At 38.5% G+C, this 27,258-nt stretch overlaps 1 protein-coding gene across 4 annotated transcripts; it reads right to left on the reverse strand.

The window, feature by feature from the left end:
* Positions 1-563: 563 nt before the first annotated feature.
* Positions 564-27,228, reverse strand: RAD51AP1 (RAD51 associated protein 1). 4 transcript variants are annotated; one of them, XM_004778276.3, is made up of 9 exons: positions 27,045-27,228; positions 24,384-24,433; positions 20,335-20,476; positions 17,055-17,164; positions 15,579-15,665; positions 14,918-15,067; positions 7,913-8,077; positions 4,081-4,230; positions 564-1,434 (listed from the first exon to the last, which is right to left on the reverse strand). In XM_004778276.3, the coding sequence occupies exons 1-9, from the start codon at positions 27,059-27,061 to the stop codon at positions 1,298-1,300; spliced, it is 1,008 nt and encodes a 335-aa protein (XP_004778333.1). In that variant the 5' UTR covers positions 27,062-27,228; the 3' UTR covers positions 564-1,297. The 4 variants fall into 4 exon arrangements, with proteins under 4 accessions (XP_004778333.1, XP_004778332.1, XP_004778334.1 ...); XM_004778275.3 differs by having other exon boundaries at positions 4,081-4,233; positions 27,045-27,226; XM_004778277.3 differs by lacking the exon at positions 4,081-4,230 and having other exon boundaries at positions 27,045-27,227.
* Positions 27,229-27,258: the final 30 nt, after the last annotated feature.

A 27,258-nucleotide genomic window follows, 5' to 3' on the forward strand; every position in this document is an offset into this window, starting at 1 on the left:
TTATTTTCACATTAACAGATTTTTTATAAACCAAGGAAAAAACAACTAATAATATTATATGTTTTAATGGTTAGCATGATTTTAAAGGTTTTATTTATTTATCCATTTGAGAGAGAGCAAGAGAAAGAAAGAGAGAACTTGAAGAGTAGGGGAGGAGCAGAGGTGGAGGGAGAGGGAAAGAATCTCAAGAGATTCCATGCTCAGGGCAGAGCTCAATCCCATGACCCTGAGATCATGACTGAACTGAAACTGATATTCAGATGCTTAACCATCTGAGCCATCCAGGTGCCCCTAATCGTCAACATGATTTGAAGAGTCTTTATTAAACAGTGATCAGGAGCTGGTTGAAATTCTCACCATTAAATGTAAAATATCTATAACTATTTTTATTTATAACAAATTCACATCTAAGCTTCCTGAAGAGCTATATCATCTATCATATAGATGTATCATAATAGGGATGACTAATTACTTGGCCACCCTCTAAAGCACTGGCTTAACATGAAGTGGTAATTCTAAGAAACAGCTCCCCCCACCTTATAGTTACAACAAAAAGACTTAACTTTTTTTTTTTGCGCAAAACATTCATTTAATCATGAAATGTAGACAATCAGAGATAGACAGATGTAACGGTATCAAGGAAAAGAGCACACTGAGACTCTTCCACTTTTATTACAGGTTTTGACAATGAGAGCTTCATAAAATCTCATGAAATTCTAGTAGCTATACAATAAACATCTACTTCTGAGTAGGAGACATATGCCACATTACAGCAACCATTTTAACGTGTAAAATAATTCTGAATTCTTACTATAAAAATATTGGCTAAAATATGAAACATCTTTGCAGTAAAACTGATCATGTAACTCAAGATTTCAGAAATGTCTCCTGGGAAAAATGGGAATGTTTCCTTTCGCCAGATAAATTCTCAACAGTGAAGCTTAAGGTGCCATAAATTAGACAAAGCTAGAAAGCAACATCATTTTAGTAGAAAAGAGCAGTATGCAACATGGATTTCCTCCTTGTCGAAGGGACAATCACTTAATGACAATGCCTTATTATAAACACCGGAAAAAGAGAATACATTCTTCAGGAGGAAATAACACCACAAGATAATTCTTATAAACAATTTTCTTCTTGAAGTCTTGAACAGCTTCAGAAGAACATCTTCACAAAATAGGCAGAGGCAATTCATATGACATGAAAGGATTCCTTTATATTATGACACACCCTCCTTAAATAGAAACACATTGTAAAACCCTGATTCTCTTAATCAAACATTTGTTTCCTGCCACACTCAGCTATGAGCTGCGTTTGGATGCAAAGGTTTAACTCGTGCTAATCTGGACAAGCCAAGGCGGAGACTCTGATTTGGAGACTTAACAGACACCCCTGCCAGTGGGCTCCTGTTGCTGTTGCTGCTTCCAGATGTCGCTAAAAGAAAACATATCACCTGATGCTCAGTATGTTTGTAATCTCTTAACAATGATCAACTTATAAAACAGAAGATGCAAAAAATTTAAAAAAAAGCAGGTATGGATTACTGTGGTATACAAGTTCTATCAAGTTATAAATAAGATCAAAAGAATCAACAGTATTAAAGGGAAGAAATAATACAGTACTGCCTAAATTTTCAATCATGCTCAAAAAGCAAGATAATGACACCAAAACTTTAAGCACAAAAGCTGAAACAGGTAAGTTGGTAACAACTAATACTGGTCATGAGAAATGAGTGAAGTTATAATTTCTAAAGTAGCAGAAAAATCCAATGCATTTCTGAAAATACTGCAATTCTTACAAATACTTCTTGAATCTATTTTTTCAAATATTAAATTATTGTAAACATGACAAATATTCTTTTTATTTATTTATACTAGTTCATTTAAGTGACATCATACAGTATTTGTCCTTCTCTGACTGGAGGCGGGAGTGGATGGGTGAAATAGATAAGGGGGATGAAGGGTTCAGAGATACAAACTTGCAGTTATGAAATAAATAAGTCATGGAGATGAAAAGTCCAGCACAGGGAATATAGTCAGTAACAGTGTAACAACATAGCATGGGGACAGGTGGGGACTATGCTTATCACGGTGAGCACTGAGTAGTGTGTGCAACTGTTGAATCAATATGTGCCTTATATTTCACAAGATGAAAGGTAGTAATTAAGAGACATTAAGTAATCATGCAGTCTCAGACTCTTTTTTTTTAATAACACTTTTTATTTAATATTTCAAGTTTTTATTTAAATTCTAGTAACATATAATGTAATACTAGTCTCAGGAGTAGAATCGAGGGATTCATCACTTACATATAACACCCGGTGCTCCTCGCAACAAATGCCCTCCTTAGTGCCTATCACCCATTATCCCTCCCCCCCAACCCATCTCCCCTCCAGCAACCTGCAGTTTTTTCTCTATAGTTTAGAGTCTCTTATGGGAGAAATCAGAGGGGGAGAAGAACCAGGAGAGACTATGGACTCTGGGAAACAAACTGAGGGTTTTAAAGGGGGGTGGGGTGGGAGGATGGGTGAGCCCAGTGATGGGTACTAAGGAAGGCACAGATTGCATGGAGCGCTGGGTGTTATTCGGGCGCAAACAATGAACCATGGGACACTATATCAAAAGCTAATGATGGGGGCGCCTGGGTGGCTCAGTGGCTAAAGCCTCTGCCTTTGGCTCAGGTCATGATCCCAGGGTCCTGGGATCGAGCCCCACATCAGGCTCTCTGCTCAGCAGGGAGCCTGCTTCCCTTCCTCTCTGCCTGCTTCTCTGCCTACTTGTGATCTCTGTCTGTCAAATAAACAAATAAAGTCTTTATTAAAAAAAAAAAAAAGCTAATGATGTACTGTATGGTGACTAACATAACACAATAAAAAAAAAGAAAAGAAAAAATAAATAAAATAATAAATTTAAAAAGAGTCTCTAATGGTTTGCCTTCCTCTCTTTTTTTCCCTCTTTCCCTATGTTCTAATCTTTTGCTTAAATTCCACCTATGAGTGAGATCATATGGTATTTATCTTTGATTTATTTTGCCTAGCATAATACCCTCTAGTTCTCCATCTAAACGGCAAGATTTCATTCTTTTGGATGGTTGAGTAATATTCCATTATATATATATATATATTACATCTTCTTTGTCCATTCATCAGGTGATGGGTATCTGGGCTCTTTCTGTAATTTGGCTATTGTTAATAACGCTGCTATATACATGAGGCAGCAATACAAAAATACTGACTCAGACTGAAATCTGTCTATTAATACCTAGTCATCAGGGGGTGACCACTGTGGACCAATCAAGAAATATAAGTGAAAAGATATGAGTAGATTTGGACTGACTTAGGAAGGAGAGGGGAAAAATGAGGATAGACATAAGACAGGGAGGAAAGTGGACAGGCTCTGACAGAAGATGACACACACTGTGTTTAAGGAAGAAAAACGGTATCAGTTTCCTTGGACTTGAGGGTGCATATGGTTGGGTGAGAGAAAGTGGATATAGGACTACTTAGGAAGCCACAGGTAGTTTGGGCATAAATTGGACAGGGCCTGGACTAGGTTTTTGGTAATTTCAAGGTAAGTGAAGGTCAAAGAATTCTTGAAGAATCAGTGAGACTTGGCTATAGAGCAAAAAAACAAAAACAAAGAGAAGTCAAGTCTGCAAGGGCATTTGTTAAATGCTGGAAGACCATGTACAGGTCCTAAGGCTTCAGTCAGACTGTGACCAGTGGGTCTTGAGTAAAAAAGATTTGTTACCAAAAATAAATATGAGGAATGTTAAATGTTAACACCCTTTGACACTGTAAATCCAACACTAAAAATTTGTCCTAAGAAAATAATCAAGGATGTGCCTACAGATTTCTAAAAATAAGGATGTTTGTGCTTATTACAAACTTATTTATGATATTGAGAAAATAATAAACAATCTGGATGCTCAGTATAAGGGAATGACATATGATGAATAAATGCAGCAATTAAAAACCTTGATTTTGAAAAGTATGTAATGATATGGTATGACACTTAAAACTAGGGGAAAAAATTGGCCAGTGACAATTTTCCCTGCCCTTGATCAAGAAATATGCCATACCTGGTGGGACCCACTTAGGTTTTCTGCCTTCAGTTGAAGGACTGCGTATTTGTAATGGTTTCCTAGTGGCCTCTGAAGAAAGAGAAACCTTTTTTGGTGAAGGCTGAGATTCTGATTTCACAGCAGCTGGAGCAGAGTCTCTTGAAGTCACTTCTTAAAAAATAAATAAATAAATAAATAAATAAAATATATACATATATATACACACATATATATGGAACGAGAGAGAAAAAGTAATGAGCACTGGGTGTTATACACAACCGAGTAATCACTGAACTCTACCTTCAAAACCAATAAGACTCTGTGTTAATTAACTGAATTTAAATAAAATAAAATTTAAAAAATATAAACATAGAAAAAGTTTTTCACAGAGGAAGATTAAATCTAGCATGTAGATATAAAAATTAAGTTACATAAACTTATAAAAATTAAAAAGGCAATATCATAAATTTGGAAAACGCTTACATTCACTGAAAGCCTGAGAATAGTCATCTCTTATGAGCATTTGTGGGCAAGGAAGTATGGTACCCACACCACATACATTACTTTTAACTCTCTGAGCAATTCTGATACAGATATTCCTATCCCCACTATCAGATAAGGGAGAGAGCCTAAGCAATCCGCCTGTAGCCTGGTAGTTGATTAAGTACCTGAGCCAGGATCAGGAATAAGGTCCACCTCCCAAGTCTATACCTGCAGCCAGGACATAACAGGGTCTCCTCAGTATGTGTAAATGAGATGATATATTAGACTCTAGGGTTACAAAGAGTATAGCTCAGGGATCTTGTTCCCAAGGAACTTAAGACTCTAATAGAGTTCAGTCACTAGACTCCAGTAAGAAGGGGAAAAAAAGCAATGAGATGTGTATGGCGCAATGTGATGAGACAGAGGACGACTCTAGAGGTATGCACAGTAGGAGGGAACCTACAATCTATGTATGTATGTGCATAGGTTTCACAGGTCACAGGGAGGTTGTCTGAGGACAGTTTGAGCCAGATCAAGGCTGCAAAGTAAAGAGAGAGGAAAGTTTTCTAGGCAGAAAGAGAAGAGCATGCAAAGCTGGAGAATGCAGCCGGTTCTAGGAGAGCTGCCGGTTCAGGATGGCTAGATAGAGCGGGAAGGTCAAGGATAGGAAGGTGAGAGACGTACAGGGTGCACATCACTGATGCAGAGTTTTGCACAGCAGGGAAGGAGTCTGGTTAGTTACAATCAGGTACTGATTTTTCTCAGGAAAACCTGTGTTCTGAATACATCTCTCTGATGGTAGGGTAAGACAAGCAGACCACTTAGAAGGCTCTTAAGGTACTCTAGGGTAGAAGTGATAAGAGCCTGAATCAGGGGTGAATGGAGGAAAGAACAACAGATTGGAGATCTTCTAAGAATTAGATGGGGGCAGGCGGTGATGGAGACAAAGAAATAATCATGACTTGCAAGTTCCTGTCATGGGCCCATTGCCTGATGGTGTCATTTACCCAGAGAATAAGCACAAGAATGGGACTAGGTTTTGGGCTTTTTTGGGAGGGATGTGCTGGAAATGAAGGCAGGAGGAGAGGTGAAATACAAACTCACTTTTAGATAATGCTTACTATGACATGATTTAAGGGATATCTAAATGCATATGAATACGTAAATTTTCATTATATACTCTTCTTACTGTTAACATCTAGTCCCTAGATGAGCACTGTCCAACAGTTTTTCTGCTACGATGGAAATTCTGTGCTGTCCATGTGATAACCACTAGCCACATGTTATTAAGCACCTGAAATAAATGTAGTTAGCAAATCCACAGAAGTGACTTTCAAAGTTTATTTAACTTTAATTAAATCTAATATAGCTGCATTTGGCCAGTGGCTATCATATTGGATAGCACAGCTCTCGAGATTTTCTCTATCAAGGGAAAAACTGTAGCATGTGCCTGAATAAAGACTCTCAAAAGTTACTCAATACCTTATTAGTGGGGTTAGAAATATAATCCTTCTTTGCTGATTCCTAATCCCATAATTTAGCAGGTAAATTTTACTTCTAATATTACTTATGAAACTTCCTTGTGAAGCAACATGCTTCAAGGTATACAGAAGACTTGAAATGGTAAATTCCAATGTGGAAACTGACATTTTATTCTGAGCTTTTCGTGTGTCTTAGTGAGGAAGCATAAACAAACATCCAAAGAAAATATAAAATATGTTCATGTTGTTAATGACTTTTTCATATCTGTCTGTGGCCGGCACAAGAATGGCTCCAAACATGTCCATATTGCAAATGCCAGGGCACAGAAACGGGCTTAGCAGATGCACTGAGTTAAGGATCTTGAGATGGGGAGTTTGTCTTGAATTATCTGGATGGCCCAAAGTACTCACAATGTCCTTGTAAGTCAAAGTGAAAAGCAGGAGAAAGATGGAGAGAATCAGTGATGTGATGTGAGAAAGTCCCTGCCTTTGCTGGTTTGAAGTGAAAGTGGACCATCAGTCAAGAATGCAGGTAGCCTCTAGATGCAACAAAAGGCAGGAAAAGGAAAATTTCCCCCAGAGCCTCCACAAAGGAATACAGTCCTGCCTATAGCGTGATTTTAGTGCAGTGAGAACCACTCTGAACTTGTGGCCTACAAAATTATACAATAATTTTACAAAATTATAAAATTATAAAATAATTAATTTGTGGTTTTAAGCCACTATGTTTGTGGTAATTTGTTATGGCAGTACTCAGAAACTAATACACTGCTTTCTCTCTAAAACCCTCTGTGCCTAAAATCTAATTTCTCAAAACCAGATGACTTTGTCAATTTAAAAAGACACTAATTGGGGTGCCTGGGTGGCTCAGTTGGTTAAGCATCTGCCTTTGGCTCAGGTTATGATCTCAGGGTCTTGGGATCGAGTCCCCCTACTGGACTCCCTGCTCATTCTCACTCTCCCTCTGGCCCCCAGCTTGTGCTCTCTCAAATAAATAAAATTAAAAAAAAAAAAAAGACATTAATTAGAACCTCACTAATTCAAAATAGAGTGGAGGGAGGAATATGCCTCAATCAGTATTTAGTTGTCATTTCTTAGTAAGTACTCAGCACCATGCTATTTTAGTGAAAGCAGCTCCCACGACTAATAGGGGGAGTCCAAATAATGGAAATTTAGTTTCAAAGAACTAAGACATAAAAATATATATCAATAAGGAAAGAAAAATCAGGTTAATATACATTATATTTTACAATAATCTATCATATATTATGAATTCAAGGATATCCTGTCTTCTTTTACATAAGAAACAGGTATTCCATGCTCAAGTTGTCATAAATTCCAAGTTTTATTATAAAAATGGTTTCTAACGGAATTTGCTTTGAAAAACCAAAGAAGCCCTTAACATGTGGCAAAAGGGTTCTCAAATCAAATCAAAGGGTTCTCAAATCAAAGAAAGCAAGAAATGAAAATCATGCAAACTTCCCTGTTCATTGTCTGGAAAAAATATGGTCCAGTGGCTAGAGCTTGGGCTCTAAATGGATAAAACTGGGTGCAAATTCCAGCTCCTCAAATAATTATTTGTAAGAATTTCAACAAGTTATTGAACGTGAGCATCAGTTTTCTCACCGTAAAATGCAGGTAACCCTAGCTGTCTAGGGTGGTCGTCAGTGCCACAGGGAGGGGAATTCTAGTTAAGAGCTCCATAGGTAGTGGGGCTCAGAATTCTCATCTACTTTTCTCTCTTCCCCGCCCCTCCTCCTCCTATGTACCTTAGCTAGAAGTGAACAATGGCAAAAAGTTAAGAAAAAAGGCAGAGAGAAGAAAAACACATTAAATAAACCAAACATATTTCCTTTATAAAATTAAATATTTTGCACTAAGCTTACCCAAAGTATCACATCTGGATTTAGGCTTCTTCTCTTTTTTCTCAACTGGGGATTTTACCTTCACTTCTTTCTTTTTAATTTCTTTCGCTTTATTTTTCCCCATGGTGAAGTCTTCGTCATCGTCTTCACTCTCACTAAAATCAGAGTCGTACTCAGACTCTTCACCTAAAACAGAGAATTACATACTGATCTTTGTTCTAAAAAGTGAGGCTTCCATGAGTACCTGAAACTAATGTAACATTGTATGTCAATTCACTTCAATTTGAAAGCAAAGTGAGGTTTCTATTGCCTTGACTTTACTGCCTTTGCACTATAATTCTTGGGCAGCTCGCACTCTGCTGTGCCATGGCAGGACTGAGAGCGTGGTTGCCTAGGTTGGAATCCCTCTGCTTACACGTGTGTACATGTGTGGCCTCAGATAGTCTGCTCACTTCACTGTGCTTAGGTTTCCTATGTATAAATGAGGACCATCATAAAGCCTACATCAGAGGGTTGTTGTGCAGATTAAATGAGTTAATACAGGTAGAGCGTTTAGAATAACATTTGGCAAACAGCAAGGAAAACAGAACTGTTTGTTCTACTATTATCATTATAATTTTCCATCAGTAATCTTTACTTTCAATTTTTCCAATTTAACTTAGTAATTAAGAAGAATGGTAGGGAATAATATTAGCAACTCCTTCAAAACAAGGACCTTGATGGTAATAATAACAGTACACTTTTTAAAATCACATTTTAAATCAACATTCTAGAATAAAAACCCATTGGGAATTGAGAAGAGACTAAACATACCACAACATCTTAACTGATAATCCTATGTATGATTTCATTTGGGACACACCTCTCATTTCCCACAAGCTCTTCTCTGTATTATATGGGATGATACAAGCCAGTCAGGTGATAGGTTAACCAGCTACAGCTGCTCTAGAAATCAACATTTTTCACAGAGCTGGAACAAATAATCCTAAAATTTGTATGGAACCAGTAAAGACCTCGAAGAGCCAAAGGAATGTTGAAAAAGAAAACCAAAGTTGGCAGCATCACAATTCCAGACTTAGAGCTAATAAAGAGCTAATAAAGCTCTATTACAAAGCTGTCATCATCAAGACAGTACAGTACTGGCACAAAAACAGACACATAGATCAACGGAACAGAATAGAGAGCCCAGAAATGGACCCTCAATTCTATGGTCAACTAATCTTCAACAAAGCAGGAAAGAATATCCAATGGAAAAAAGACAGTCTCTTCAACAAATAGTGGTGGGAACATTGGACAACTACATGCAGAGGAATGAAACTGGACCATTTTCTTACATCACATACAAAAATAAACTCAAAATGGATGAAAGACCTAAATGTGAGACAGGAATCCATCAAAATCCTAGAAGAAAAGACAGGCAGCAACCTCTGTGACCTTGGCTGCAGTAACTTCTTGCTAGACATATCTCCGAAGGCAATAGGAACAAAAACAAAATTGAACTCTTGGGGCTTCATCAAGATAAAACGCTTCTACACAACAACGGAAACAGTCGATAAAACCAAAAGACAACCTACAGAATGGGAGAAGATATTTGCAAATATCTTTTCAGATAAAAGGCTAGTACCCAAGATCTATAAAGAACGTTATTAAACTCGACACTCAAAAAACAAATAATCCAGTCAAGAAATGGGCAGAAGACATGAACAGACATTTCTCCAAAGACATACAAATGGTTAATAAACACATGAAAAAATGTGTTTCACTCATCATCAAGGAAATACAAATCAAAACCACAATGAGATACCACCTCATGCCAGTCAGAATGGCTAAAATTAACAAGTCAGGAAACAACAAGTGTTAGCAAGGGCGCAGAGAAAGGGGAACCCTCTTACACTGCTGGTGGGAATGCAAGCTGGTGAGCCACTTTGGTTCTTCTAGAAGCTAAAAACAGAGCTACCCCATGACCCAGCATTGCACTATTAGGTGTTTATTTATTTATTTATTTATTTTTTTAAAGATTTTATTTATTTGATAGAAATCACAAGTAGACGGAGAGGCAGACAGAGAGAGAGAGGGGAAGCAGGCTCCCTGCTGAGCAGAGAGCCCGATGCGGGACTCGACCCCAGGACCCTGAGATCATGACCTGAGCCAAAGGCAGCGGCTTAACCCACTGAGCCACCCAGGTGCCCCTATTAGGTGTTTATTTAAAGGATACAAACAGTGATCTGAAGGGGCACCTGCATCTCAATGTTTATGGCAGCAATGTCCACAACAGCAAAACTACAGAAAGAGCCCAGAAGTCCATCGACAGAGGAATTACTCAGTCATCAAAAAATGAAATCTTGCCATTTGCAATGACATGGATGGAACTAGAGGGTATTTGCTAAGCCAAATAAGTCCATCAGAGAAAGACAATTATCATATCTTACTCCTATGTGGAACTTATGAAACAAAACAGAGGATCATTAGGGGAAGGGAGGGAAAAAATAAAATAAGACAAAATCAGAGAGGGAGAAAACCATGAGAGACTCTTAACTCTAAGACAAAACTGAGGTTTGCTGGAGGGGAAGGGGATTGAAAGGATGGGGTATCTGGGTGATAGACATTAAAGAGGGTACATGATGTAATGAGCACTGAAACTAATAATACGGGATATGTTAATTGAAATTAAATAAAATTAAATTAAAAAGAAAAAAGAATATCTGATAATTAAGCAATGATTTTTCTGTTCTGGGGAAGGCCAGGGTAGGGGAGTCAGAACATCATGTCTTATAAATAATAAGTTCTGAATAGTAAGTGTAAGTAAGTAGTAGTACTGTATTTATAAAAACTTCCTTACATTTTCTATATTATAAAACAGTACATACTTATTGCAGGAAATACAGAGCAGACCAAAGAAATATCAAGGCAAGGGGTGCCTGGGTGGCTCAGTCGTTAAGTGTCTGTCTTCAGCTTAGGTCATGATCCTAGGGTCCTGGGATGGAGCTCCGCCTTGGGCTCCCCGCTCACTGGTCTGCTTCTCCCTCTCCCACTCCCCCTGCTTGAGTTCTGTCTCTAGCTAAGTCTCTCCCTGTCAAATAAATAAATAAATCCTAAAAAAAAAAGAAAAGAAATATCAAGGCGAAAGAAAATCTACTCCTAACCTTGCCACTCAGAGATAACCACTGTTATGCTCACCGTATATAATACTTACCTATCTGTAGGAAATAATATTTTATATAAAAAATAATTTACATAAACATTCCCAAGCATATAACAATAGACAATAATAAACTACCGCTCAGACTCAATATTCATCAATTTACTTTCCTACATTTGTTTCATCTCTCTCTTGTCTTCTCTTCACCTCCCTGCTCGGAGTATGTTAAAATAAATCCGAGACATCAGGTCATTACACTTCTAGATACTTCTGAGTATGTCTCTGAAAAATGGGCTTTTTTTGTATTGGAGGGGATGTGGAGAAAGGGGAACCCTCTTACACTGTTGGTGGGAATGCAAGTTGGTGCAGCCTCTTTAAAAAACAGTGTGGAAATTCCTCAAGAAATTAAAAATAGAGCTTCACCATGACCCTGCAATCGCACTACTGAGTATTTACCCCAAAGATACAGATGTAGTGAAAAGAAGGGCCATCTGTACCCCAATGTTTATAGCAGCAATGGCCACGGTCACCAAACTGTGGAAAGAACCAAGATGCCCTTCAACGGACGAATGGATAAGGAAGATGTGGTCCATATACATTACGGAGTATTATGCCTCCATCAGAAAGGACGAATACCCAACTTTTGTAGCAACACAGACGGGACTGGAAAAGATTATGCTGAGTGAAATAAGTCAAGCAGAGAGAATCAATTATCATATGGTTTCACTTATTTGTGGAGCATAACAAATAGCATGGAGGACATGGGGAGTTAGGGGAAATTGGAAGGGAAGGTGAACCATGAGAGACTATGGACTCTGAAAAACAATCTGAGGGGTTTGAAGTGGCGGGGGGTGGGGGGTTGGGGGAACCAGGTGGTGGGTATTAGAGAGGGCACGGATTGCATAGAGCACTGGGTGTGGTGCAAAAATAATGAATACTGTTATGCTGAAAATAAATAAATATATAAAAACGGGCACTTTTTTTTAACACAACAATGTCATTATCATATCTTACAGTATCAACAATAGTTTCTTGGTATCATCTTCTACCCAGTCAATATTAATCACTTTTAAAAAGAGCAGTATCCCTTGCCTTTTCACCCCAATGCCTCTGAGATGTTGAAGTAACCAGGTCAGATGTCCTACAGAACTTCCAGCATTCTGGATTTGTCTGTTTTCTTCCTCATGGTATCACGTAGCTTACTCTGTGAGTAGGAATTTTCTTAAGGCTCAATTAGAATGAGGCTCACCTTATTTTTTTTCCTAAGCGATCACTTCATGAGTGATGCTCTGTACTCCATATTGTATCAGTTCACAAAGCACATAACATCTGTCCTACTCTTAGTTGGCTCAGCTGCCCAAACTCTCATTGTGAAGGTCCTCATCAGCCCTCCATTGATGGTCTTTGCCTAAATTAACATCTTTATGATCTTCAAATTGCGACTTCCTTATTCTGTCTTTACACACAAATAAAAACTTAAAAACAGGTATAAGAGTAATCAACCTACATATTCTCATAATGATTACTGGGTTACATAGAAGTAGCTGTATAATGCCAGCAGACCACATGGAGGCTGCTAGAAATAATATAATACTTTGTAAAATCAAATAATTATCTGGAGTTCCGAAAGGATCTAGGTGGAGAGGGCAAGTAGTGGAGTTTCTCCAAAATTTCAAAATACAGACTTTAAGGGGGACAAAACTTCCTATATATCCAACAGTATTAGTAGTGTGTGTATTCTTTTCTTGGCTTGAGACGATAAATGGTAGGAGCTGGCTAAACTCCATCAAGCTTTTCTAAAGATGGGGCCCAACTGATCATCATCAGGCAACAAAGAAAGTAGTTTAAATAATTTGGTGGTGGGAAAACAGAGCTCCCAGAATCTCAAGTCATTAACATACCATATTGGCAAATCTGGCAGGCCCAAACAGTGGGGTTATGGATTCTGTGAATCTTCAGATGTCCTTAAGAGAAGTCTTATGCTCTCTCCAAATTTCATTTTTCTTTCTCTACTGAGGGTCACAATGATCCTTCTCTTCTCATCTAATCCGCTGATGAATATTTGGGTTGCTTCCACCTCTTAGCTATCATGAAGAATGTTGCTATAAATATGGGTGTGCAGAAGTCCGAGACCCTGCTTTCAATTCTTTTGGGATACATACCCAGAAGTGGGATTGCTAGATCATATGATAACTTATATTTTTAATTTCTTGAGGAACTGCCATCCTGTTTTTCACAGCGAAAATCCCACTACCGGTGCACGAGGGTTCTGATTTCTCCACATCTTCACCAACACTGGTTTTTGACATTCCAATGGGTGTGAGATGACAGCTCACTGTGATTTTGATTTGTATTTCCCTAATATAATACAATGCCCAACATTGGGCATCTTTTCATATGCTTTTTGGTTATTTGTGTATTATCTTTAGAGATCTTAACTACTTTTAAAGGCATACAAGCAACTATAAAGTCACTATCCAAATTACAATTTCAATAAAAGCTTATTTTTATAAAAGGATTTGAGCTATTATCTGAAATTCAAATGCAAATAACACAATTATTTCTCTTTTTGAATCTCTATCATGCCTGAAACATAATCCATATAAACCTGGCCAAAAAGCAAGTGATTTCATTTCCACAGAAAAAGCAAACATTTGAACCATTAGTAAATAATTCAATAATCTGAACCATTATTAAAGACAAATTCATTTCACTGGCATGCTAAGTAAGCTTGCAATTCATAACTTTAAACCTGTTTATGGTTTGCTCTGACAAGCGTGCATCAGATAACAACAACATTCTAGAAGTGCTATGATTATCACCCTGAAAAAGCACTAAAACTGACAGGGGTTATTTTTATCATTTGGGGCTTTTTCGTATTCAGTAACTTTACGTTGGGAAGCATTCAGCCCGTGCTCTCCTATACTGTTTCTCCAGGGTGTTTTTTTCACTGGCTCCTGCTTTCGGATGTTCCACTTATGTCTGTGTTTCTCCAACTAGGACCCCGAGACCGCCTGCTTTGGTATGACCCGGGTCATGTAAAACGGCTCTATACTACCTTCCTCTTCTTCAGGGCTCTTCTATGATGACACTGGATACATTCTACATTTCATTATTGTCTGTGTTCCCTCACTTGAATTTAAACTCCTTAAGAGAGCTCTGGTTTTTGTTGTTGTTCACTGCTATATTCCTAGTTTCCAGAATATAATGCAAAGAACAGATACTCAAAGATTTCAGAATGCAGATGAACAAAATCATTTGTCAAGAGCATGTTAAAATCTGTCAAACTATATCACCTGATTTGGCAAAACTTTATGGATTTATTCATTTTAATGAATAATGAATAATGATGTCCTGTCATGGTTACTATGCTTCTCATCTGCCCTAATTTCTGAATGAGTCTGAGACCTGTCACAATAAAATACAGGTTTCATCTCACTTCAACCCCAAAATGTCATGAATTTCCACTACCTGCAGAAAAAAGTCTACACGTCTCAGAGTGGGCCTGAGACCCTCCATGATCCTGTGCCCACCTGCCCCTTTAGCCTCTTCTATAACAGTCTCTCCCGCAGGCTCAATGACTTCTTATATGTGTGCTTATCTATGCCACTGTTTATGTGTGCTTATCTATGCCTTTCTGTCAGTCAGGAATGCTATTTGGCCCTGGTATTTTGCCTAAATGCTACTCATTTTTCAAGGCACAACTAAAAGGTCACTTCCACGTAAAGCTTTCTCCCTAAATGGCAGAGCTGAATTTGACTGTCCTGCTTGTTTCTCAAATTAGCACATATCAAACATTTAGCACAGTGCCTCGCATACATTAATGGTCTCTAAGAACTTTTGACTGAATTTCCATAGGCTTAATTTTGAGGTAGGCTGTAACTCACCAGTTGCAGAGTCTGGTTCAGAGTCATTAGCACTGTCGCCATCACTGCCTTCCAAAAGAATCTTCCTCTGTTGTACCGCAGCTTTTGATGCTGCTTTTCTTTTCCCTTGAGCACCGTGCAAATCATCTTCCTCAGTAATCTTATCCAAATCTTCAGGAGAGGTGTAAAAACCAACGGGAAACGTTTTGTCACAGATAATATTGAAAGAACTGCAGGATAGACTTCTACCACATCTATTGTTTTTACGTGCCCTGCTCCGTCCCTCCGCTGCTTCTGAGAGATCACAGAGTCTGACCTGGGTCAATCCCAGTATATCAGTCTCCTGACGAGAGAGTCCAGTTTAAGGATACGTGTGAGACTCAACTGAGGCGGCTTTTCCCCAAGAAATGGTAAAAACTGGAGCCCCTTTCTTTCGTGGTCAACAGTTACTGGCTAAAATCCGGGGGTCGTCATGGCCCTCCCCCAGGGAAGAAAAGGCAAATGGGTCTGTAGTAAGAGGGAAGGAAACTACTAAAACACAAAGCAACAAAGGAGAAGAGGAGAAGGGAACCTTGACAAATTTAAAGATCTTGGTTCTAGCTACAGTGGCAGTGTTTAAATAAAAGTCAGAAAAATAGCAATGTTGATAGAAAAAGTAAATATTATTAATATCAAAACTTACCTAAATAATCACTGGCCACACTGCAATTGGAGATATGGGGAGACTTAGTCACTGTTCTGATTCCGCTGCTGCCACATTTTTCAGTGCCTAAAGACAAGGAAGAAGGAAAAAGATACAGATGCACTTTAACCAGCCAAGGAGCAGAAAGAGGAAAATTGGTGCTCCGATGTAAAAGTCCCCAGATACAGAGAAATGATCCAAACTCAGAACACAGTGATTTACCTTGGAAAGGTTAGCATATGGTTAGGAGTTTGGGCTCTGAAAGGAAGATTTAGACTTCTGTTTAAAGTCAGGCTCTATCACTTACATTGGCTGTACAACCACGGGAAAGTTGCTTATCCTCTCTAAGACTTAATGTCGTCATCTATAGCATGGAGATAAAAAAAACAGTGTGTGGAATAATTGGATTTATTGTGGGTGATTAAACACTGATCACATGTAGGAATTTTTTTACTGTAGTGCCTAGCACATAGGAAACAGTCAATAAATATTAGCCATCATTTCCGCATAGGCAGATACATGCTCTTACTAACGGAACCTCTTCAATCAATGTAATAGCCTTAAAATGATCTAAAGTATTTCAAGTGGACTTTCAGTCATGAAAATTGGTACTATTAAAACCCATTGCTATAAAGTGCATTCATCTATGAGAAGTGGTACTTCCAAGGAAATCCTGCCATGTATTCTACCCTCTCTTACAGAAGAGAGATGAATTTCATTTTCTCAATTTTTGGGTATAAGATAATTCTCTTTTTACATTTCTTCAATTTCCTGATTACTAAATGGCTCCCTAATCAACAGATTCTCAATAACTTCCAAATTGGAGGCAATATTGATTTAAACATCTATACCCCTAAATAAGCTAATGAACTAAAAATATCCTCCAGCATAAGTTAAGCCAAACAACTTCATCCAAAAAGCATTTTAACAGTTTGACTATCTTTCCCAGGAATAATGATTTCTGCCTCTCCAGAATATCAATATTGCCATCTGCTGCACAGTTGCCAGAAAAATTGAAGGAGAAAAACCCAAAGAGATCCACAAGTCACACATCTTTTATGTCCACTGAGCTTGCTAACCAAACTAGTATCTTTAACCGTTGTAAAAAATAAAAATTACCACCATCAGGTCATGTTTAACTGATCTGAATTTTGAGAGAAAACAGGCAGATTGTTAGGACTGAATAGACCAATTCATTTGATCAAGAGGTTAAACGTCCACTGTAAACAAAAATGTAACTTGAACACCCAAGCTCATAGTCCATGACCGCAAGCTGACAGTGAGTGTTAAGCAAAGATGTGTGTGTGTGCACAGATATTTACACATCAGAATAAATAGCCGGATCTAACTGGGCCCTCTACAAATTGCTCCATTTGTTGTCCCAGGCGTTAACATTTTATTCTTTCCTCTGTGAAATGAGAAATGATGACAGAAACATTAAGGTTATAAAGATAAATATATGGAAAATGAAGTTACTTTTATCTTGAGCCTCTTCTACATCAGTGGTGACTGTTGGAAGTTCCTTTACTGATAAAGCTAGTGCGACTTCTAAGTCTCGCTGGTAGAGCTTGTCATCTAAAGCCATCCTAAAGTGGACACACAAATAAAATTGAGTTTTTAAAAACATTAATCTCAACCAAATAGCAAAATCTGCAATATTCCTGAATTACTATGTAAGAGCTGCCAATCTCACAAAAACGTTTTTAAACAGTAATCATAATCATAATTGACAACACTGCTAATATGTAGTAATGTCATATTACATCTAGCACAAAAGACTGAAAAGAGGAACAGCAAGCGCCCTTGTAAGTACTGCTTCCTTTCTGCATAATGTCAGTCCTAACTACCCACTCTAAGCACCTGCTCAACCTAGAATAAAGACTTGGCTCAAAAGTCTACTTAGAAATCTTCCTTTACCTCACTCACACCTCCTTTAGACAAGTATTATAGCTCTTATATTAAAGAGTTTTTTTTAAAGATTTTATTTATTTATTTGATAGAGAGATCACAAGTAGACAGAGAGGCAGGCAGAGAAAGAGGGGGAAGCAGGCTCCCCACTGAGCAGAGAGCCCAATGTGGGGCTCCATCCCAGGACCCTGAGATCATGATCTGAGCCAAAGGCAGAAGTTTAACCCACTGAGCCACCCAGGCGTCCCTTAAACTGGTTTTTAACATCTGTTCCTCTCAGTTTTAACAACTATGTCACCAAGTACTTACCATGTATGAGGCATGCACTAGATAGAATACTAAAAGTACCCTCAAGGAGTCTGCAATTAATGAGGAGGGTAAGGAAATAAGAGATACTAATAATTATCCTATATATGCAGATTATTATATCTCCTATTCAAGGTGGTTCAAAGTGCTATGGTATGTAAGAAAAGAACTCAAAAATTTAAAAAAAAAAAGTTACATAAAAAATGAAATACTGAGGGGCGCCTGGGTGGCTCAGTGGGTTAAAGCCTCTGCCTTCAGCTCGGGTCATGATCTCAGGGCCCAGGGATCGAGCCCTGCATCGGGCTCTCTGCTCAGCAGGGAGCCTGCTTCCCCCTCTCTCTCTGCCTGCCTCTCTGCCTACTTGTGATCTCTGTCTGTCAAATAAATAAATAAAATCTTTAAAAAAAAAAAAAGATGAAATACTGAGATGTACCTTGAGGTATTTATTATTTTTTTAAAAACAAGTTTTATTGAGATATAATTCACATAGTATAAAACTCACCCTTTTAAAGTGTACAATTCAGCAGTTTTTAGTACATTCAGAGTTGAGAAACCATCACTGCTATCTAATTGCAGAGCATTTTCATCACCCCAAAAAGAAACCCTACATCCATTAGCAGTCACTCCCTGCTTAGTCCTCCCCAGCACCTGGCAACCACGAATCTACCTTCTCTTTCTATGGACTCACCTACTCTAGACATTTCACATCAGTGGAATCATACATGTGACTTTTCATGGCTAGCTTCTTTTGCTCAGCATGTTTTCAAGGTTCATCCATGTTGTAGCATATATCAGGACTTATTTTTATTGCTGAATGATATTCCATTGTATGCAGAGACCATATTTTATTTACCCATTCATCAGCTGGTAGACATTTGGATTGCTTCCATTTTCTGGCTATTATGAATAATGCCGTGAACCTTCTTCATGTCCAAGTTTTTGTGTGGGTATGTATATGTTTTCATTCCTCCTGGGTATATACTTTGGCCGGGTTATAAAATAACTCTGTATTTAACATTTGGAGGAACTGCTATCTCTGCTTTCCAATGTGGCTGCACAATTTTATATTTGCAGCAACAATGTGTGAGAGTTCCCATTTCTCCACACCCTCTTTAACAGTGGTTTCCATCTGTGTTTTTGATTATGGGTGCGGAGTACTGTCTCACCACAGTTTTGATTTGCTCTTCCCCAATGGCTAAGAAAGTCAGTCATCTTTTATGTGCTTATTAGCCATTTGTAGAACTTCTTTGGAAAAATGTCTACTCAAATCCTTTGCCCATTTTGTAAATTGGGTTATTAGTCTTTTTACTGTTGAGTTGTAAGAGTTCTATATATATTCTGAATACAAATCCCCCATCAATTATATGACTGGAAAATATTCTTGTCCATTTGTAGGTTATTTTTTTCACTGTATTTAAAATGTAGTACAAGAGGATGCCTGGGTGGCTCAGTTGGTTAAGTGGCTGCCTTCGGCTCAGGTCATGATCCCAGTGTCCTGGGATCGAGTCCCACATCAGGCTCCTTGCTCAGCGGGGAGCCTGCTTCTCTCTCTGTCTCTGCCTGCCTGTGCACGCTTTCTCTCTCTCTGACAAATAAATAAATAAAATCTTTAAAAAAAAATGTAGTATAAGCAGCTCAAAAACAAAAATGAATTTTAAAAAAGAAAAAAGAAAAAGAACGTGGAGTAAATTTCTCTTTGTTAATCAACTTTTCTCACACTTGCAGCAGTGAACCATATCATGCCCTACCTTCCATTTGTTAATACTCCTCTTCAGCCCATCTCTTCTCCATTCTACAGATTTGGGGCCTCTCGGTACTTGCTTCTATCATTTTCTTTTCTCTTTTGGTACTAACTAATGGAAGTCCAGAATTCATCTACAAACTATAGGAACTTCTCAGTGCTGGACAACTCTCAACAATATAAAGAGAAAATATCTTCTATCTACAGAAAAATACATTGTTTAATTTTTATAAAATTATCCTTACAAATGTAATTTTTAACAAAGTACCTTTATAAGACTTGAGGACTTTAGAGACAGGTACAGAGTCCTACCAAAGTAAGCTGTAACTCCTAAATGTTGTAATTATGATTGTCTTAATACTTAAATGAGCATTTCCTTACATGTTTGTGAATTTCTAAGGCAGAAAGTCAGAAGGGGATGAATGTTACATCCCTGTTCTCCTACACCCACTAAATAAAATAATACCTAGGCCCTGCTCAAGTAATTATTTATTTATTTATTTATTTATTTATTTTTAAAGATTTTATTTATTTATTTGACAGACAGAGATCACAAGTAGGCAGAGAGGCAGGCAGAGAGAGAGAGAGAGAGAGAGGGAAGCAGGCTTCCCACGGAGCAGGGAGCCCGATGCGGGGCTCGATCCCAGGACCCTGAGATCATGACCCGAGCCGAAGGCAGCTGCCCAAACCACCGAGCCACCCAGGCGCCCCTCAAGTAATAATTTAAACCAAGAGTTTGAATCTGTCTCTCTCTTATATGAACATATCTAATATATATTTACTCTATGTCTTACCTCTCACCTTTTTTTAGGTGTTTTCTCTTGTAGTGGGACATCTTCTTTCTGGAGATTCTTCAGCTTGGGTTTCCGTGTTTCTAGTTTCAACTCCTTTGGTGTTGTTCTGGGTTTCTTATTTAAAGGTGCAGTTGCAGAAACAAAGTCATCTATTTATGTGTGAATCAAAAATAAATGTCTATGAAATTGCTTCTCATAAGTAAGAAATAAAAACATTTTCTGAGCAGTTGAAATTCATTACAGTGTGCATTCAAGTTTTAAACATTAAGAAACTTGTTTAATTGCCACAACGTAAAACGTATTGTTGGCATATTATTTACTTTTATTATCACTCATGCTTTTCAACTTTGCTTTAGTGGCATTTATTTTTAAATTACCAGTCTAGCAAAAACTGATAAAGTTTCAGTGACACTCAACATAAAATTGTTGCTATAGCTTTTACACTCATGCGTGACACACGTGTGCATAGCCTCTGACACATGTAGTCTTAATTGCAGCATTAGTATTAATACATGTTGTCTCTTTCAAGCTTCCCCAAGTAGGAATATAACTTGTGGCTTGCCCCCCACCTCCACTATGTCTAGAACACAACTGGCAATTTATAAAAATCTACTGACCTATTGATGACAGTAATAAAAAGCTACAAGTTAGAGTCTCTACTATTTTCTTCCAAGTCGAGCCCAAAGCAAAAAAACAGGTTCCTTCAAAACTCAGGATTACTAAAACATTTGACTCACAGAAAGCTCTGGTGGTCTGAATAATGCAAAACCTACTTTGAAGTATAATGTAATCTAACTGAACGCTTCTCACACTTTCTGACCAAAATTCTCTTAATAGCAGAGAATATGTCAAAATCACATATAGAGTATAGCTTATTCCTAACCTTTCTTCCAGGTCTTTTTTTTTTATTCCAAGTTTTTATTTACCCTGTTAGTTAACATACAGTGTAATATTAATTTTTTTAAAAAGATTTTATTTATGTGACGCCTGGGTGGCTCAGTTGATTAAGCAGCTGCCTTCGGCTCAGGTCATGATCCTAGCATCCTAGGATCAAGTCCCACATTGGGCTCCTTGCTCAGCAGGAAGATTGCTTCTCCCTCTGCCTCTGCCTGCCACTCTGTCTGCCTCTGCTCACTCTCTCTGACAAAAAAAAAAAAAATGTTTTAAAGATTTTATTTATTTGACAGACAGAGATCACAAGTAGGCAGAGAGAGAGGTGGAAGCAGGCTCCCCGCTGAGCAGAGAGCCCAATGCGGGGCTCGATCTCAGGACCCAGGGATTATGACCTGAGCCAAAGGCAGAGGCTTTAACCCACTGAGCCACCCAGGCGCCCCCAGTGTAATATTAATTTATTAGAATTTAGCGATTCAACACTTATAACCAACACCCAGCACTCATCACAAGTGGTGCCCTCCTTAATCCCCATCACCTATTTCCCCCATCTTCCACCCACTCCTACTCTGGTAACTATCGGTTTGTTCTCTATAATTAATAGTGTATTTCTTGGTTTGACTCTCTTCCCCACTGCCCCGACATTTTCATCTGTTTTGTTTCTTAAATTCCACATATGAGTGAGATCATACAGTATTTGTCTTTCTCTCACTTATTTAACTTAACTCTATCCATGTCGTTGCTTATTAGTAAGATTTCATTCTTCTTTATGGCTGAAAAATATATGACCCAGCAATTGCACTAGTAGGTATTTACCCAAAGGCTACAAAAAAATACTAATTCAAAGAGATACATGCAGCCCAATATTTATAGCAGCATTATTTTTTAAAATTTAATTTTAATTTTCAGTGTTCCATAATTCATTGTTTATGAACCACACCCAGTGTTCCATGCAATACGTGCCCTCCTTAATACCCACCACTGGGCTCACCCAAACCCCCACCTCCTTCCCTCCAAAACCCTCAGTTTGTTTCTCAGAGTCCACAGTCTCTCATGGTTTGTCTCCCCCTCCAATTTCCCCCAACTCACTTCTCCTCTCCATCTCCCAATATCCTCCCATATTATTCCTTATGATCCTCAAGTAAGTGAAACCATATGATAATTGACTCTCTGCTTATTTCACTCAGCATAATCTCTTCCAGTCCCGTCCATGCAAAAGCTGGGTATTCATCCTTTCGGACGGAGGCATAATACTCCATAGTATATAGGGACCACATCTTCTTTATCCATTTGTCTGTTGAAGGACATCTTGATTCTTTCCACAGTTTGATGACTGTGGCCATTGCTGCTATGAACACAGGGGTATACAGATGGCCCTTCTTTTCACTACATCTGTACCTTTGGGGTAAATACTGCTATGAACATTGGGGTACAGATGGCCCTCCTTTTCACCACATCTATACCTTTGGGGTAAATACCTAGTAGTGCAATTCCAGGGTCATAGGGTAGCGCTATTTTTAATTTCTTAAGGAATCTCCACACTGTTTTCCAAAGTGGTTGCACCAACTTGCATTCCCACCAACAGTGTAAGAGGGTCCCCCTTTCTCCACATCCTCTCCAACACTTGTTTACTGTCTTGTTAGTTTTGGCCATTCTGTGTAAGGTATCTCAATGTGGTTTTGATTTGAATCTCCCTGATGGCTGATGATGATGAACATTTTTTCATGTGTCTGTTAGCCATTTGTATGTCTTCTTTGGAGAAGTGTCTGTTCATGTCTTTCTTCTGCCCACTTTTTGACATGATTATCTGTTTTGTGTGTGTTGAATTTGAGGAGTTCTTTATAGATCTTGGATATCAGCCCTTTGCAGTGTCATTTGCGAATATCTTCTCCCATTCCGTAGGTTGCCTCTTTGTTTTGATTGTTTCCTTTGCTGTGCTGAAGCTTTTAATCTTAAAGTCCCAAAAGTTCATTTTCACTTTTGTTTCCTTTGCCTTTGGAGACATGTCTCGAAAGAAGTTGCTGTGGCCGATGTCGAAGAGGTTATTGCCTATGTTCTCCTCTAGGATTTTGGTAAGATTCCTGCCTCACGTTGAGGTCTTTTATCCATTTCAAGTTTATCTCTGTGTGTGGTTGTAAAAGAATGGTCGAGTTTCATTCTTCTATACATAGCTGTCCAATTTTCCCAGCCTCATTCATTGAAGAGACTGTCTTTTTCCCACTGGATATTTTTTCCTGCTTTGTCAAAGATTATTTGACCACAGAATTGCAGGTCCATATCTGGGCTCTCTACTCTGTCCCACTGGTCTATGTGCCTGTTTTTGTGCCAGTACCATGCTGTCTTGGTAATCACAGCTTTGTAGTAAAGCTTGAAATCAGGCAACATGATGTCCCCAGTTCTGTTTTTCTTTTTCAACATTTCCTTAGCAATTCAGGGTCTCTTCTGGTTCCATACAAATTTTAGGATTGTTTTTCCAAGTTTTTGAAAAATGCCGGTAGAATTTTGATCAGGATGGCATTGAAAGTACAGATTGCTCTAGGCAGTATGGACATTTTCACAATGTTTATTCTTCTGACCATGAGCATGGAGTGCTCTTCCATCTTTTTGTGTCTTTTTCAATTTCTTTCATGAGTGTTTTGTAGTTCCTCGAGTACAGATCCTTTACCTCTTAGGTTAGGTTTATTCCCAGGTATCTTATGGTTCTTGGTAGCAGCATTATTTACAATAGCCAAATTATGGAAAGAGCCTGAATGTCCACTGACTGATGAATAGATAAAGAATATGTCGTATATAAGATTTTATTTATTGTACCATTAATGGGGATTTCACATTATATTCTGTAACACATTTGTGTTTTAATAGACAATGTGTTTCTTCTTAGGGAAAGGGACAAGAGGAGACAAACCCCACTATGAGAAACATGAACCTAGAATAGCCTAGATCTAAAAAGCCATCTCACCTGGCCCTGTTCATTTATCACTTACCTACATAATTCTTGTCAGTGTAATTATCAGCATAATCATCCCAAATGCTTAGAACATCATTTTTACAGCCCTAACTCATATACGCCTGGACAATATGTTCAATGTTAGAGTTCTATGTTATATAAATTCTGAGAAAATAAATTTCCAAATTTTTAAAGCAAAAATATGAACCTCCACTTACCATCGCTGTCAGAATTCTCAAACTGTGAGTAATTGATTGGTTTCTTATGCCTATGACCAAGAAAGAAATTTAATTACACAAATGCCAATTTCCCACCTCCAATCCTTAAGACCACTGAGTAAAGGAAAATGTGTTTTGACTCTCTTAAGAATACTTAAACTTGAAACACGAGTTGGATTTTACAGTTGGAACTTAGCATTAGCTGAAATAATTACAACTATACTTGATATATCTGATAAGGAAAATATGTATTCAGATAACCATCAAAGTGAAAACAATCAATATCATTAACACAATTTACATATTGTTTAATTGCTGTGGGGCACTTATAAGTTCCTGTTAACATGTATGCTTTAACAGTGCATTCTGTCTCCTTATTAGATAATAAACTTGACACTGAAAGCTATTGTCTCTCTTTTTTAAATCTCCCCACAATACTAAATAATGTTCTTTATGCACTGGACACTGAAACAATGGTGAGTGACTTGTACCTGCCACCTGAAACAATTCTACTACTTTAGAGAGCCATTAGAAGAAAGTGATATTCAAAGTGGAAAAAAATGAACTCACTTTCTTCCCCCTTCCCCTAGGCACTAAATAAAACAGCACTGTGGTTTTTTTGTCTATCTTCTGCCAAATACAAGTGTGAATAACCTAGTAGGCCAGTTCTTTCAAACAAAATGGTGTTCTATGAAAAAAGAGGTCAGTTCAGCTCCCAACTCAGTCTCACAAGTGCTTTCCCTGAAGACAACCACTATAGAAGTAGCTTATGTTGTGCATATGTAACTGTGTCACTCTCCTACTCTTTGAAGTTAAAGAATTTGAAAGCTGAATAAAATACGAAAACCCCTTTAGTAACTCTGAAGACTGAATAATAGTAAAATATAATAAAACCTCTTAATAAAAGAAGTACGCTCAACAGTTGAGCTATAATATGAGAATTCTGTTTCATCAAACACAGTCTTAAGTGAAACTGGCATTTTCTCTCTCTCTCTCTCTCTCTCTTTTTGTACTCTGAATGTGCAGCAGTAATGAATACAAAGATATTTGTGCCACTGTCTTAATTTGTGCTGAGGCTCCAGCAGTTATGCCACCACTGCAGTCCAGATGGTAGAACGATGAATAAAGTGAGCAATGTCTTGGGATTATTATGAAAATAGTTTTGACCTCATGGACCTCCTTACAGGGTTTCAGAGAACACTAGGGGTCTGTAGACAGTACTTTGACAACTGCTATTCCAGACAAGAGGGTTATGTCTTCGCTATATGGGTGTTTAAATCCATTTCAGACTTCGTGAGCTCAAAAATGGAATTCCTGATCCACCACACTCAAAGCTGTTCCATTTCCTAGTCTTCCCTACCTTGATTAGTACAAGGATCATCCATTCAAGTAGCTCAGGCCAAAAATACTGTGAAATCATCTTTGATTCTTTTTTCCCCTTACCTCTACATTCACTTCACCAACAAGTTCTGTCAGCAATATTTCCAAAATATATCCCAAATTTATCTGCCCCATTCCATGTCCACTGGTAATACCCTACTCCAAACCACTATCCAATGATATGATGGTTTCCCTGTCCCCATTCTCGTCACCCCATCTTCCATTTTTCTCCAACAGGATCCAGTGAATTTTATAAAGCCAAAATTAGATTTCCTTGTTCTACTTAACTCTCCATTGGCTTCCCATTCTACAAAGAATAAAATCTAAACTCCTTTCTAGAGCCTACAAGGTCCTACCTACTCTGGCCCCTACCTATTTCTCTGACCTAATCTACAATTCTCTCCACTGCTTGCTAATGCTACAGCTTTAGGGGCCTTCTTTCTGTCCCTAAATATAGTCAAGTTCAGGGCCTTGGCTCTTGTCCCCACTAGCTGGACTCTCCCAGATTTTCACTGGCTAGCTCATTCTCATCATTCATGTCTCGGATCATGTATTATCTCTGCAGAGAGGTGCATCCTAACTACACTATTTAAAATAAGTTTTTCCTGCTCACTCTCCATCACTTTGCGGTATTGATTTGTGGTCCCCTAACCTGACCCCTTGACTGGAATGTAACCCCCCACAATCAGTACAGTAAACCAGTAAACTCTCTGAATGAGTGCCTGACTCTAGGCCTCCATAGCACTCCACGGTGGTTAAGAAGGGGAATAGTTTCAAACAGTATAATGGAAAGTACAGAGGATCTAGAGCCAGAAGATTTAGGTTTGAGTGTTACCCTGCCACTCACTAGCTGGGACTCAGCTGAATTGTCCTTTAAGCCTAGGAGTTTAAATCGATAAAAACGGGGATATCTAAACTGCTATATCAAAGAATTGTAGTGATGAAAAAATGAAAAAACACGCAAGCAGGAGCTAGGTGAAATGTAAAGCGCTGTTCCAACGTTAACATAACCAGGGCTTATTTGAATGGGTAGGTAAAAGAATCCGCAATAGCTGCGAAGGGAGGCAAAGAGAAGGAAAGAGTTAGCATGCTAGGATACTTCTACGGATTGGGGGACTCTCAGTGGACACTGGACAGCTTCCCAGAAACCGTCCATCCCAGCCCACCGTCGCTACCCGCCGTCCTATTTGGCCCTTTCCCCTCAATCAGGTGTAGACGAAGTTGCTTACAGCGTCCTCCTGCTTTTTCTCCCCATCGCCGCCGCTGTCACGAACTACTCACCTCACAGGCCGCACCATGGCCCCCTCCTAGGCTGAAAATTCGCAGCTTTCAAGTTCTTGTTGGCAACAGCGGCGGTTTCAATTCCCGCCCAAAACCAGACACAGGAGCTCTCCGCCCCCTGCCACCGGCCCTCCAATGATTACCAGCCATTCTTGCAGCTGCGCATGCGCCCTGAGAAGAGCTGCTTGCTCTCGTTGTTCCCAAGGCATTGCCT

This window comes from Mustela putorius, unplaced genomic scaffold (genome assembly GCF_011764305.1).
Source record: "Mustela putorius furo isolate JIRA1106 unplaced genomic scaffold, ASM1176430v1.1 tig00003988_pilon_pilon_pilon, whole genome shotgun sequence".
NCBI classification, from domain to species: Eukaryota; Metazoa; Chordata; class Mammalia; order Carnivora; family Mustelidae; genus Mustela; species Mustela putorius.

Bases quoted from the DNA above. Each gene is read 5' to 3' on its own strand.
- RAD51AP1 (XM_004778275.3), bottom strand. The intron at 20,477-24,383 runs GTAAGTGGAGGT...ACACATAAATAG, and splicing joins TGAGAATTCTGACAGCGATG to ATGACTTTGTTTCTGCAACT. The intron at 8,078-14,917 runs GTGAGTTACAGC...TCTCTGTTTTAG, and splicing joins TGAACCAGACTCTGCAACTG to GTGAAGAGTCTGAGTACGAC.